Genomic DNA, 14,604 nt, shown 5'->3' with positions numbered 1-14,604 from the left:
TGGCCCATTAATGGTAAATAAAAGTCTGAGGTGCTCAATATGAAAGCTTAGCAGTGATAACTAAATAAATGGTTTTAGCCTAGTAGCTAAAAGACTACATTAATGACTTTATAAAAGAATATAGACGTTTAAACAGTTGGCTATTCTGTTAAGAGTGCTGAACCCACCATTAGTCCTTTACTTCCTGCATTACCCACAAGGCCTTGCAGTCCCTGGAGCACAAGAAAGTACAATGAGAATCAATTTGATCTTTCTAGAGTCTCAACATGTAACACCAAGTGTTGCTTAAAATAATCGTTGACGTACCTGTTTATCTCTACTAGAGTCTTTATTGAGCTGTTTATATCAGTTGTAATAATATCCCACATACTTTTTATATAATAATAATAAACAAAATAGATCTTATATATTATTTATACCATTAAAATATAATTTGTATTTATTATAGTACTCTTTTGTACAACTAATATTCTAGTTAGCATATATGTGACCCTGGACCACAAAACCAGTCAATTTTTGAAATTTAAATTGAGATTTATACAGCATTTGAAAGCTGTATAAATAAGCTTTCCATTGGTGTATGTATTTATTAGGATCTGACAATATTTGGCCGAGATACAACTTTTAGAATATCTGGAATCAATTTTCATTTTTGGTGCAAAAAAAATCTAAATACTGAGAAAATAGCCTTTGAAATTGTCCAAGTGAGTTCTTAGCAATGCGTATTTCTAATCAAACATTAAGTTTTTATATATTTACAGTAGGAAATTTATAAAATATCTTCATGAAACATGATCTTTACTTAATATCCTAATGATTTTTGTCATAAAAGAAAAATCGATAATTTTTTGCCTATTGTTAAAATATACCCAAGTGACTTAAGACTGGTTTTGTGCTCCAGGCTCACATATAATTTAATTTATTCAAACAGACATTATTTAACATTATTTTGAATTTCATCTGAACCCATATGTTTCTTCATGTGTCAGAATAAATAAATCTAGAATTAGAAGCCATAATATAATGTTTCTTAAAGTTTTTGCCCACTATCTTTTTGTTATATATTTATATTTTATTGATATAGAAATACATCAGTTATATATATTTTTTTTTACAGTTCATGTTATTAGAATATAGAATGGGAACCTGTGTACCAGGCTTTCCTTCAGCTCCAACAGGTCCAGTTGGGCCAGGTAAACCCTGCAATAAACACCATCAACACTGACATCATCAACATTCGACACAAAGACTGACACTAGTCTCATCTTTTGAGTATAAACACTTACAGGAAGTCCAGGCATGCCAGTGTGACCCCTCTGCCCTGTTCGACCCTGAAAATAAGACATGTATTGAGACTTTATTCAAATCAATATCACACAGCTCATCTACAAGAAAAGATCCATTTATAATTTCTTAAAGCTTAGAAACATATTATATGACAGCACACCATAAAGTGTATTACCTTCACGCCTCTAGGACCAGGCTTTCCAGGGAGGCCTTCAAGACCTTTGCTCCCCTTCAGTAAAATCAAGATGGACATTTCACATTGGAGAATATTACACTCAATTTGAGACTGAAAATCTTAATGCATGTAATAAAGAGAAACTCTGACCTTTTGCCCCTCCTTTCCCACTTTGCCATGTGGACCAGCTTCTCCATCCTCTCCCTGTGTGATGATATTGAGGTGTTTTATTATATATGTTTCAGAATTTACATTTATTAGTGAAGCAATATTAATGTCACTCATACCTGGATCCCATGTGGTCCTGGCAGACCTCGGACACCTTGGAAACCAGGAAAGCCTGTTGGTCCCTGCTCACCTTGAATGCCCTGTATCCCTGTGGCTCCTCTAGCACCCTGGGAGAAAAATAAAATTTTCAACAAGTGACATCTGTGATCATGTGGATATGAACCTATTACATCAACTTGAGGTAAAATGTAGACACTACATATACTCTAAACTAATTAATAGGTATATGTTTACTTTGTTTCCTTTAGGTCCAATGTCTCCCTGGTCTCCATCAGGTCCTCTGTTTCCCTTAAAAAAGCAGTAAAGCCATCAGAATAACAAAAATAACAAAATAACAACTCAGTAGTCAAGACAGGTAAAAATAGCGAGCATTAGCTTACTTTGATACCAGTAAAACCTTTTGGACCTTGTATTCCTAATACACCCTGAAGAAAAATGAAGAAAAACAAACTAATTCACCAGTACGTTTGAGATATTGCATTTAAAATACACAGTTATCAAAAAAAAAAAGAAAAAAAAAAAGACTGTGGTATGAACTCATTAGGAAAAATAAAAGTCTCTTCAGACTGAATTTGGCTTTTTACCATTAATCCTTCAAACCCTGGCTCCCCTCTGAGGCCCAATGGCCCTGCAGGGCCCTGTAAATGAGCAGGGATAAGAAGGTAAATTGATATGTGATAGATGTGATAGAGCATTAAACAGCATGGAGTCTTAATCTTTAATGAGTAAGAAGATCAATGCATTTACAAAAACATACAGTAATCACTCTTGGAGAAAAGAGTACTTACAGGTTCTCCTTTGGGACCAGGTAACCCTTCCCGGCCTGACAGCCCCTAATAGAAAAGCATGTGAATACAATAATATAGATCAAGATCAAGTAGTAAATAGTTTGAGTCGGTCATGGTCTGGTTAGTGTGTATATATTAGTATGAGGATATCTACAGTATGTGAAATAACATAACGTCCAGTTATACAATATATCTCTTTAAACAATCAATTAGATTTATTATATCAGAACAAACATTCACCTGCGGACCCCTTGGTCCCGGAGACCCGATCTGTCCTTCTAATCCATGGGGACCCTAATAATGACATATAGGTTATGTAGAGGTCATTTATCAGTAACTTTTCGCTGTCACAAATAATGAATAACAAATAACAAACCTGTGGCCCTGGAAGACCAACAGCTCCTGGAGGCCCAGGCTCCCCCTAGAAAATAAAACACAAATTGGTAGTATGCAACAGACAAACTGAGTGGAAATGAATGAGGAAAAAGCCAAACACTTACACGAGACCCATTAGGCCCCTGGGCACCAACCACACCTGTCCAACCAGGAGCTCCCTGAAAATATTTCAATAAGCTGAGATCTAATTTAATGCACAAATCATACTACCTCTTTTCAATCCTTAAAAAAATATGTATCATGTTTTCAATAAAAATATTAACCAGCACAATTGATTTCATCTGTGATAATAAGGAATGTTTCAGATGAGCATATTAGAAAGAATCATATCGATTTATGATGTTCTGTATTACTTACTGGTGGACCTGGGAGCCCTGGTGGTCCCTCCATCCCATCATCCCCCTGTAAACAATACAATTATCAGATAACTTCAACTTTATTGTCAAAATGAATGTGCAACTACATAGATCTCTCCATTTTATAAACAAAATGTTTAGTATTTCTTGCACTATAGTTATTTTTTATTCACTTACATCTGGCCCTGGATGACCTTCAGGGCCCTCCAACCCTCTCATGCCTTGTGGACCCTGAAGAAGAATTAAAATACAATCAGGCAAGATGTTGAAAAGGAATATTAGGTTAATATGTACATTAAATAAGTCTGTTCATTCACAGTTACTATGAAGATTAGATAACTTACAGAAGGGCCGACAGGACCAAGAGAGCCAGCTGCACCCTTTGAACCCTGAAAATATGAACCACAGGATACATATTTTCATAAAAACGTACAATTATCACCACTATGCAGCTGTAGATTATAGAGATGGATAATAAGACATAAAAAAGTGCCTATTAAATACAGTAGTTCTCTGCCTGACCACTAGATGGCAATATATCCTTATCTCACAGAATGCACCCAAATACATTAGATGCTTGGATTTATGATTATTGGTTTAATCATGGCTTACTTTCTCACCGACTTTTCCCATATCTCCACATGGACCCTCTGGTCCAGCAATGCCCTGAAACAAGAAGACTGTTAGTCCTTAGTCAAAAAAAAAAAAAAAAAAAAAGGTTGGTTAATGGGTGGCACATCAGTTGGATTTGAAACTACAATCTTTTAGTAACTAGCTTCACCATTCATATCTCTTACCTCCTCTCCTTTCTCTCCAGGTAAGCCAGATTCTCCTTTATAGCCTAAAGGACCCTGCATTTCAAAATGAACTGTTAACACACCAAAAGAATCAGAAAACATGATAAAACATTGCTTGAAAAACCTGCTTGTTTCAAAATGTAAAAAATGAAAGTGACGTGAAAGTGACATGATATGTGACCAAGTATGGTGACCAGTACTCAGAATTTGTGCTCTACATTTAAACCATCCAAAGTGCACGCACACACACACACACACACACACACCATGAACACACACTCAGAGCAGTGGGCAGCCACTTATGCTGCGGCATCCGGGAAGCAGTTTGTGGTTCAGTGCCTTGCTCAAGGGCAACTCAAGTCGTGGTAATGAAGGACATATGTAAATGTCAGTGTAAGCTTTACATGAATAACACTTGACCTTTGGTCCTGGAATCCCTGGGGGCCCCTGAGGTCCATCCAGCCCATTTTCTCCATCCTTTCCAAAGAGCCCTGCTCTACCCATCACACCTTTTGGGCCACGGTCACCCTGAAAGAATAGCACATAAAAAATAGGCTAATAATTATACATTAAGAAACAACACATTTCTATGTTCATCATAATAGCATGCACTAATAACTGCAGCTATAATATTAACGTCTAATAATATTACAAGATTGTTTGCTTGGGTCTGCAGGTACCAAATGTAATAGAACAGTATGTGAAAGGCAACACTCTCTGCTATAAATGAATTTAAATCTTTAAAAAAGTTAATTGCTGTAAAAATAATTTGCCCTTCCACATAATTTGTTTGTACACTTGGAGGTACAAATAATTTTCAGTGGTTATTAAGAGCATATTAAAGATGCTTTAATGAGGGCTTAAGGTGGATTCATTCAAAATGTCATTTGTTGGTGTTAATGTCAAATACAACAACAGCTATAGTGTTGTTGCCAGCCTACAACTATCTTCTATCAAAAGTATCTTGTTAATACACAGTTAACAACATTATAAATATAAACAGACTGGAAGTATATGTCAAAATATTTAATCTGTGCATTAGGCATTAACAATAAATGCAGCCAAAGAAACCTAGTGTTGGGCTTAGGGTTTTTATTAATATAAGATTTTATTTGGCAAGCCCTTAATATTTAGGAACACCACCTGGAAGCATTCATCATATCATGTGCAGTGAAAAGGAGTGTATGCAAGTGATAGATACAAGTGAAATGTGGCCAGACAAGCACTGAACTGAGAGGACCACACATGCTTGTGACTGGTCACTGTGTAGTAATTCATCAGAAGTCATGCTGAATTACACTCACAAGTGTCAAAAACGGATGCTCAGCTCCTCATTTAGTGTCATTCAAAGTCAATGACATCCATCTATCTGCTCTTTCATAGAGTGGTACATTAAATGCTAACAGAAGCTCATTTCAGCAGTGATTGATGCACGGCTTTTGAGAAGCACAAATGTGACGTCTAGGTCACATAAAATCTGACGAACCGCAATGAGGAATGCAGATACTAGGGCCTTTGTTTGCATTTGTGGTTAAATCTCAGCAATGGTGGGTGGGGTTGTGTCTAACTCCAAATAATTTGAGGTGACATAATGTCCTGCTCTGACCAAAAAGCAAATATTTGGTCTACTTATTATTCTTATATGAAAACATTATAATTACAGACAAAAAAAAAATTCTGGTGTACAATTAGCAGGTTAATGATATGATTACAGCAGCAATTGTGATGCCTTAGTAAGTATCACTAATAAAAGTGATATTTGCCTTATTAAGCATCACTAAAAACGACAACGGTGCACTATAGGATATTACCATGTCTCCCAAACGTCCTGGACGTCCTTGTTCACCTGGCTCCCCAGGTGGCCCCTAGCAGAGAAGGTTAAGAGAGAGATCATGATTTAGCAGAACAGGTGTTGTCATCTGAGCTCAGCAAGTACTGCACTACATAACACAGGTGTTGCTGAGAGTCATCAAAGTCTTATTACACCAGCTGGTACTTCACCTGCGGCCCGGGTTTCCCCATCTCTCCTTCCGGACCAGGCGGACCTTGCGCTCTCTACAAGTTCACAGGAATCAACACAGTCAGGGATATTACATGTTCAGAAACAATGCATTTCACAAATACGTGCTGTATACAGTACTTACAGGCCAACCTGCACGGAGAAGCTGGAAGAATGAAGTTTGCTGGAGGAGGGAGTGAGAGAAAAATAGCATTATTTAACTGAGCATCCATATTTAATCACATTATTAGCATCATAGTTGATATTAAAGCATTATCTGTTACTCTATTAAGTTAAATCTACAAATCTGCTCTATTTCTCATGAGTACAGGTCAACTTGTTGTCCAACAACAAGAAAAAACACTTTTGAGAAGTTGCGACTTTGAGAAGTTGTGACTTTCACAGCTACGGTCATGTGCATGCAGATAGATTTTATTTTTTTTATGTCTTATATGCCATAAAAGCTGTGATTTTAGAACATTGTGTCTAACTACAAACAATCCAACTTTTTATGTTCCACTACATTGAATCATGTTTAGCAGTTTCACATTATGCATCCCTTAAAATGATTGCAGAGCTGCACGATATTGCACAACATGAAAAAGTTGATAATTCGTACTTGGGTATACTATACTAGAACCAACTTTTTCAACTTTAAAAAATATCTCTTTCCACTCAACTTTTTATAGGCCACATTGCTTTAGACCCATTCAATATGTCTATACAAATATTTTTATTGTGATTATTATTGAATAAAAACAAACATAGCAAGAAAAATACTGAAATAATACTATTATACCGCAAAATAAGAAAATAAATATTAAATTAATTTTTTTTTAAATCTTTTATTTTTAGCATACTGAATATAGATCTTAATTTATACATGTTCATAATTTAAACCATTCAAAATTACATTTTTACAGCTTGCATATTTATTTAGATTTACTTCTTTATTTACACCCTTGAAGATTTGACTATTGCATTATGTCATATCATGACTTTATATTACTTTTGTTTCAATATATTGTGCAGCCCTAAATATTGTGCAGGACAAAATTAAAACCAGTTTAATTAAACTGAGCTTCCTTATGTCGATTTAGACTACCCACCAATTATATCAAAATTGGTATTTTTATTATTCCTGGTCTATTCTTGAAACTTTTCTCTTCGTAACTCTGAGGAGTCATTTAAATGAAGGCAAAAGTCATAACCATGCTATTCTGGTCTTCTTAAGCTTTAATGATTCATTCTCATCCAACCAGACTCCAGACTTAAAAGCTGCCCTGTAAACTACAAAGGCGTTCACAAAGGCAGCATGCTGCACACAGGACACATATCCCAAAATGAGTTACAAGGTCACAGGCTGGTTTTAATTAGACCATGCTCGACAGAGGTTTCAGTTATCACAGCAGATGCGTTCAGAGATACCGAGCTGGAAACAGACATGAAGGGAGATACAGATTGATCGTGCTGAGGTGGCCTTGTTCTGGGTTTAAGCAAAGGGGATATCACCCCTTTAGTTACAGGAACAACTTATGACCTCATGAAGCACTGAGAGTAGAAAGGTTGTTGCCCTCAGCTGGATTGCTGGATGTACAGTGCGGAACGGTTCAAAGGCTGTAGGAAACAAATACCCCATTACAGCAATAGCAGAGAATTCCTTCCTCTCTCTTTTTCTCGGAGGGCATCTTTATTCAATCGTGGCTGTGGTGCTCATCTGAGCTGTTACACAAGATACAGCTGTACACTGACAGCCACTTTAAAGGGATGAGGGATAATTTTATAGCCAGGGAGACAACAGACAGGGACGGAAAACTTGGGAGAAACCGGAAAAAACGAGAGAAAACTCACCTGAAATGCAGCCCATTCCTCAGGTGTGTTTCTCCACAGGTAGAATGTGGGCAGCCCAGGTGGCCCAGGAGATCCTGGGACACCACGGTGACCTGGACGGCCCTTAAGCCCAATGACACCCTAAAAACATCACAACAATAAGGAAGACTGCATCCCAAAGAAGAAAAAAATTCACTGACATATGCTTATAATCTTAAACAAATCTCAGACCTGATGAAAGCTGAACTGTTAGGATGAAAAACTAAATTCCATCACACATCTGCATTTTATAAACAGGCATGTTGTAAAACAGCACTGTACATAACAGTTTAGACAGCACCAGATAACTGATAAATATGATAGAAATTATTATGACTTTCACCACTCAAGATATAAATACATTTTATTTCCAGATGCAAATACCAGTGCTTACAGCACACCACCATTCAAAAGTTTGGGGATTTTTCTTCTCAAAAGAAATTAAAGGGTTAGTTCACCAAAAAAAAATTTAATTCGTCCATGTTCTACTCACCCTCGAACAGTGTTAATTTTGACAGCAAATTCGGATTTAGTCTTAGTCTTAGTCTTTTGAATAACACACCATTTAGTTTTAGTCACATTTTAGTCATCTGAAATGTTTTAGTCTTAGTCTAGTTTTAGTCGACTAAATATCATAAGAGTTTTAGTCTTAGTCTAGTCTTAAGTCTTTTAGTCTTAGTCTATTTTTTTTTTTTAGTAGAATAAAGTCAACTTAGTTGACTTGACTAAATGTTTCCATCAGTCTGTTATGGAATGGTATTTATAAAATAAACATAAGGCCTGCTTGAGCTCGGTTCAGTGTTGCGCGAGTAACCAGCTGCTCAGTTCAACTTTCCCGCATCGCGGGGCTGAAGCCAACTTGATGTGTTGAATGCTCGGGTCGGAGCACGTTATAAAACGTATTCTTAAAATACACATTTCTGTTTTAATAAATGCTCATATTAAAACATAGCATTACACATAACTAGGTACAAAAATAATCAGTGATACACTTACGCTCTTTAAAATGGCTCGGCTGCTTCTGCATAGATCAACCTACCCTCAAAGATTCGCTCTGATTGGATCTCTTCTACATTCGTCCCTCCCATATATTTTCGTCTCATTTTTATTCGTTGACTAAAGTGTCAGTTATATTTCATCACGTTTTTCGTCATCATATCTGACTTTTTATTTCGTTTTTATTTAGTTTTCATCCGTGAAAAAGGTTAGTTGACGAATATTTTTCGTCATAGTCTTCGTCAACGAAATTAACACTGCCCTCGAAGCAACCTAGGTGTATGTGACCTTCTTCTTTCAGAATAATCCAATCGGAGTTATATTAATCCTTTCGCACGTGAGTTTAGAATATTCTAGCTGAGCCCCAAGCGTGAGTTTCTTTAGGCAACAGTTATTTTAGGATGTACCGCCTTATTGTTTCCATGGCGATGCGTCATGCTTGTCATGTGACACAACACAGCCACAATAGACCTGTATGACACATGGATCGCTTTTATTTAGTTTTTCCTGTTTTATTCAAAATATTTGCAAACATACTCACTATATTATGAAATATCTGATATTCCAATTCTGAAATCTGTGCAAGTAAATATTTTTGGTAGCTTAAACCCTTTTATATCGACCTTGTTAGTTGATCTATACCGCGTGATGGGTGCCGCCATGTTAGTTCGCGCTGAATCTGAGGTGTGGGATTTACAACATGCACATTCATCCTCTCCTCCCGAAGCACGTTGAAGAAGGTCTCCGGTAAACTCGGAGAAGGGCAGAGTAAACTTTATAGTAACCTACACAATCTGTGTAGATATAACTAAAAACATGAAGTCAGATTATATTTGTAAGGATCATTATTGCCGTTTCCGCTTGTATTTTTCAAACTGTAAATTTATGGTTTTGCTAGTACTTATGTGTATTTAAATCTTAAGTCTTAAACCTAAAACAACCATTATATGGTTAAAAACACTGAATGTTTGTTATAAAATGAGAAGCGCTCAGTGCGTCCTATCTGGCTCTGCGCCAATCAAAGCGCGAAAGCGGATTTAAATTCAGCAGGTGATGACGTGATGTCCTGAAAGTTCTAATCATACCGGTGTGATCATACGCATTAAAGGGTTAAAAATTGTCCTTGTTCTTCCAAGCCTTTCAGTGGGGTTGAGCGTGTGTTTGTAGTCAACAGTTCAGAAGACGTGAAATAAAGTGTGCGCCTCTGTTACAAAAAGTCCCTCACACGGAGCGAATCCATGCGTTTTTGTATGATGAATATCCAGATTTCAAACATAATAAACTCTTTTTTTTTTCTCACGTCTGCTGAATGTGGGACGCAGAAGACGTGCAGGCGGAAGAAGACTTTGGCTGTGGGAAATGTAGGAGCAAAGGAAACAAAGTTTCCTTACTTTAGCAAAGGAAAACCAGTCTCCTCTTGGCTTATTTCAAAATCCTCTGACGTTTTTCTTTACAAATCCTCGTTTTGTGCTTCTAATTCGTGAAATGGGGTTTTAGAGCCTCTTTGCCATGACACTTAGGACATCTCATATGTTTATACTGTAAAAATTGCTATATATGCAAGAAGCACTCATCACAGTTCAGTATGTAAATAAATGCAAGAAAGAAGACCAATGCCAGCTCTTTTTGCAAATATTACAATGATATCAACACTGTTGGTTTGATTGATGAAAACTTTAATGACCAATAATTATCATAAAGTCAGTTCAAAGAAATAGAAGTAGAAAAGGAAGCTGAAGAGTACTGAAGTGCACAGTATAGGGACAGCGTGTCTTTACAAGTTTCCTTGTTGGCATATGGACTTCTGTTTGGAGGTTAAACATATGAGAGCAGTCATCTAAAGTGACAAAGGTCATGGAACGACACAAAGGTCAGCTGGTCATGACCACAGGCATGTGAACTTTCAATGAACTTCAGGTGTGAAGCACTTTGACCTCGGCTTGCGTTCATTCACCATGACACTCTAGTCCATTTCTCATTAATAAACACTCTGATTCTCATACCTTATCACCTTTGGGTCCTGGATAGCCATCACTCCCAGGACATCCCTAGAAGGAGCACAGTAAAAACCTTAAACATACAAAGCTACAGTGCGTGACCAAAATAAAACACACGGCTTTCACTTTTAATAGCAATGAGCTTGTTTAACAGAGTCAAAACTACAGGTTTATAGCATGTAGAAAGCTGTAAATAAGCAATAACAAAGTAATCAAACAAACTATTTTCCTATTTGTCTTAATTTGATCAAACGAAGCACCCATTCAGAGTTCAGAGGTCAGACGAGCTAATAAAAACCATTAAGTTTAGTGGCACTCTGACCACGTTAATACGAGCACACAGTAAAACTTAAACCTAATGTTTTAACCATCACAAAACTATTGTAAAAGCTGACTTACTGCATGATGACACCTGGTTTACAGGTTTTTTGCAACAAAACCATTGACACAGAGTAAAGAATTCATCACTAAACGGCACTGAACAGTTTGTGACAAGCTTTTTGTCATCTGAGCCATAAAAACAATGGATCTAGCCTAAAAAAATAATAAAAAAATACTGTTCAGTTTTTATTTTAATTTAAGTTTTAGCATTTTTATTATTAAAAAAAAAATTATGTTTAGCTTTTAACAATTTTAGTATTTAATCTCAAACTTCTTTGATTTTATTTAAGCTTAATTAGTTAACATTCCTACTTTTTTGTTTTTCATCTTACATTTATACAGTTTTTTTTCTTTTGTATTTCAGCTTTATTTCAGTTAACAGAAACAGTTTTAGGTGACAATAAAAACACTGCATCTCAGAATTTTTTTTTAGAGTTAAGTGTTATATATAAACACATAAAATTTCTCAGTTTCAAACAGCCCAGGCTTTAACTCCCTGGAATTATAAAATTAGGGCTTTATTCAATACAGGACTAAATGCTTGACGCCCATCAAGAAAGAAATGCAGGGTATGGTAGTAACAGAGATGGTAAAAAAGGGTATGTATTAATTACTGCATCTCTACTGGATTTTGCTCTCAGGCAGAGCAATATTTCCTTAATGTATTCAGCCAACTGGTATAAATCAGCCCTTCTTGATCTAATGGAGGCCTTTTACAGTGCCTGGACAACTGGAGCTCAGCCAGAAGCATCCAGATGGCATCACATCTGGGTTTACTTCTGTTAGACCTGATCACTTAAAACCAGGTGAATGTTGCATGTCGACTGGGTGATACAGATGGGTCGTTCCTTCTACAGCCCATTATAGAGAGCCATGAATCATGCGGGAGAGAAGTGAGACATGTTGACATATGCAGAATGTTGTGTAGCTTGGAACAGCTGAAATATACACAACACCAAAGGCCTGATAATTCTTGCTTAATTTAAAGTTTTTATTCTATTTGGCCTATTGTGTTATGTGTGATGTATCTGCTACAGCAAATGATTTTAGCCATTCTTGATGCAGACTGGTTTCAAGTAATAATTTTGTGTTAACAGGATGAGACATGAAACCAAAACTTTCTGCAATATATACTGTTACTTTGTATTCATTTATACTACTATATATACTACTATAGTATTTATTAATATTTTAAATTTGATTTTAATTTTAGTTATTTTTTAAAATAACTATTTCTCCCATATTTAGCTTTAATACTTTTTTATTTCAAGTTTTGTGTTGGCAATTTTAGCATTCAGCTTAAACAAATTTTATTTCAGTTACCGTATTTTCCGGAGTATAAGTCACACTTTTTTTCTTAGTTTGGCTGGTCCTGCGACTTATAGTCATGTGCGACTTATTTATTAAAATTTATTTGACATGAACCGAGAGAAATGAACCAATAGAAAACATTACCGTCTCCAGCCGCCAGAGGGCACTCTATGTTGCTCAGTGCTCCTGTAATCTACACTGAAAACATAGAGCGCCGTCTCGCAGCTGTAGATGGTAATGTTTTCTCTTGGTTCTTGGTTCTAAATAAATGTGACTTATAGTCCAGTGCGACTTATATATGTTTTCTTCCTCATCATGACGTATTTTTGGAATGATGCGACTTATACTCAGGTGCGACTTATAGTGTGAAAAATATGGTAGTTGCCAAATTCAAGTTAGTTTAATTTTCTTTTTTTTCTTTTTTTAGTTCATCTATTAATTCAGTTTAATTGCAATTATCAAAAATGAACTTTTATTAGATTTTGTCTAAGTTAATAATTATAAATAACAACACTGATATATATATATATATATATATATATATATATATATATATATATATATATATATATATATATATATATACTAATTCTCAAGTTTTCTACCTACAGCCCGAAATCATGCAGGTTAGGTTAAGTGAACATTCTAAACTGTCCCCAGACGTGTGTATAGATAAAACTTGTGTGTGGATCGACTTGTGTTTAGATTTACTGGTTATTGCCATGAACATAGCCATAGATGCTGGACTGGTAATTAAGAAAAAAATAAACAGCAACAACAAAAATAATATTTTTAAGTTATACTCACAGGCTCACCTCGGGGCCCCACTGGCCCCATGGGTCCTCTTTGAATGCGATACATGTTCCCATCAGAGCCACGCACAAGATCTCTATGCCTTCCTGTAAGTATAACGGTACCTGGGTGCTCCTCAGATCCCCAGCCGTGTCCTACAGGGATATCTGGAGTTTTGGATGTTTTTCTTCCACTTCCTTTTGAGATTTCCTCCCAAGAAGTTGTTCTCACAGGAGCCTGTGTGGTGGCCCCCAAATCCTCTTTTAACAAGTTGGATTCTCGATCCTCAGGTCTGGAGGTGGTTTCCAGATGAATCTCACTAGTGGGTACAATACTTCCGGTAGGTTTCTCAGGTACCTGAACATCCAGGTTGATAATTGTGGTATCCGCTGGTTTCTTTGGTGAAGGTTTGCCGGATTTGTGCTTGTCGGTGGTGATGTTTTCATCTAAACGTTTGGATGTGGAGTCTGGTTTTCCATCACGGCTGCCTGTAGTTTCAGTTGGGACAGTTTTGGAAGGTTTACCACCATTTTTGGACAAGATGCTTTGGTCTACCAGGTCTGTATCCTCATCCACCTCAAACACATCACCTCGGACCACAAAGACAGGACGTTTGGATCCAGTAGGCAGAGTACCATCACCACGTATAATCCCACGTCTATGGAGACCCTATTAACATAAAGAAATGACTTCATGTGAACCAAGAATTGAGTGTAAGATATTATTCAATTCTGTTTGTTATTTATTTTTACATCTGGGAGCTTTATGTCCAATATAATATGTTAAATGAAGATGTAATGACTTCATCATAATGTCTAATATACCGTGAGAATGTTTATGCGACTTGATTAAAGCTGTAATCTCCATTTTTACATATGGTTGTGAAGTTGCTGCTTCTAACAGATGTTAAGGTAAACAAGAGTGCAGTAATTCCAGTCTGATAAACAACAATAATTTAAACTATTAAACATCTTGTAGCAATCAGCAATGATCTACTGAGATCTGACATCATGTGAAGATCAGATGTGCATGAGTTACATGCAAGGCTCACACATTTGTACCACTCCAAACAAGGCATCCTTCCATGTCTACAGTACAACACACTGGTAGTTAAAGTCAAAACAGAATGACAGTTTCACAAAACACTCACGCAAACAAGCAGACTTGCAAAC

At 36.4% G+C, this 14,604-nt stretch overlaps 1 protein-coding gene across 1 annotated transcript in view; it reads right to left on the bottom strand.

Moving 5' to 3' along the window:
* LOC113038797 (collagen alpha-1(I) chain) overlaps window positions 1-14,604 on the bottom strand; it is a 62,579-nt gene that overhangs the window by 13,102 nt on the left and 34,873 nt on the right. Inside the window, exons 7-31 of the mRNA XM_026196465.1 lie at window positions 13,448-14,101; window positions 10,955-10,999; window positions 7,938-8,057; window positions 6,232-6,270; window positions 6,089-6,142; window positions 5,899-5,952; window positions 4,508-4,615; window positions 4,088-4,141; window positions 3,903-3,956; window positions 3,635-3,679; window positions 3,468-3,521; window positions 3,292-3,336; window positions 3,039-3,092; window positions 2,915-2,959; window positions 2,779-2,832; window positions 2,539-2,583; window positions 2,335-2,388; window positions 2,131-2,175; window positions 1,985-2,038; window positions 1,750-1,857; window positions 1,613-1,666; window positions 1,463-1,516; window positions 1,287-1,331; window positions 1,147-1,200; window positions 168-212 (exon numbers count right to left, since the gene is read on the bottom strand). Coding sequence (XP_026052250.1) covers window positions 168-212; window positions 1,147-1,200; window positions 1,287-1,331; window positions 1,463-1,516; window positions 1,613-1,666; window positions 1,750-1,857; window positions 1,985-2,038; window positions 2,131-2,175; window positions 2,335-2,388; window positions 2,539-2,583; window positions 2,779-2,832; window positions 2,915-2,959; window positions 3,039-3,092; window positions 3,292-3,336; window positions 3,468-3,521; window positions 3,635-3,679; window positions 3,903-3,956; window positions 4,088-4,141; window positions 4,508-4,615; window positions 5,899-5,952; window positions 6,089-6,142; window positions 6,232-6,270; window positions 7,938-8,057; window positions 10,955-10,999; window positions 13,448-14,101 — 2,037 coding nt within the window. The remainder of the gene's footprint in view (window positions 1-167; window positions 213-1,146; window positions 1,201-1,286; window positions 1,332-1,462; window positions 1,517-1,612; window positions 1,667-1,749; window positions 1,858-1,984; window positions 2,039-2,130; window positions 2,176-2,334; window positions 2,389-2,538; window positions 2,584-2,778; window positions 2,833-2,914; window positions 2,960-3,038; window positions 3,093-3,291; window positions 3,337-3,467; window positions 3,522-3,634; window positions 3,680-3,902; window positions 3,957-4,087; window positions 4,142-4,507; window positions 4,616-5,898; window positions 5,953-6,088; window positions 6,143-6,231; window positions 6,271-7,937; window positions 8,058-10,954; window positions 11,000-13,447; window positions 14,102-14,604) is intronic.

The sequence above is a fragment of the Carassius auratus genome, chromosome 21 (assembly GCF_003368295.1).
Source record: "Carassius auratus strain Wakin chromosome 21, ASM336829v1, whole genome shotgun sequence".
NCBI classification, from domain to species: Eukaryota; Metazoa; Chordata; class Actinopteri; order Cypriniformes; family Cyprinidae; genus Carassius; species Carassius auratus.
This window is presented reverse-complemented; position numbering and strand designations above follow the sequence as displayed.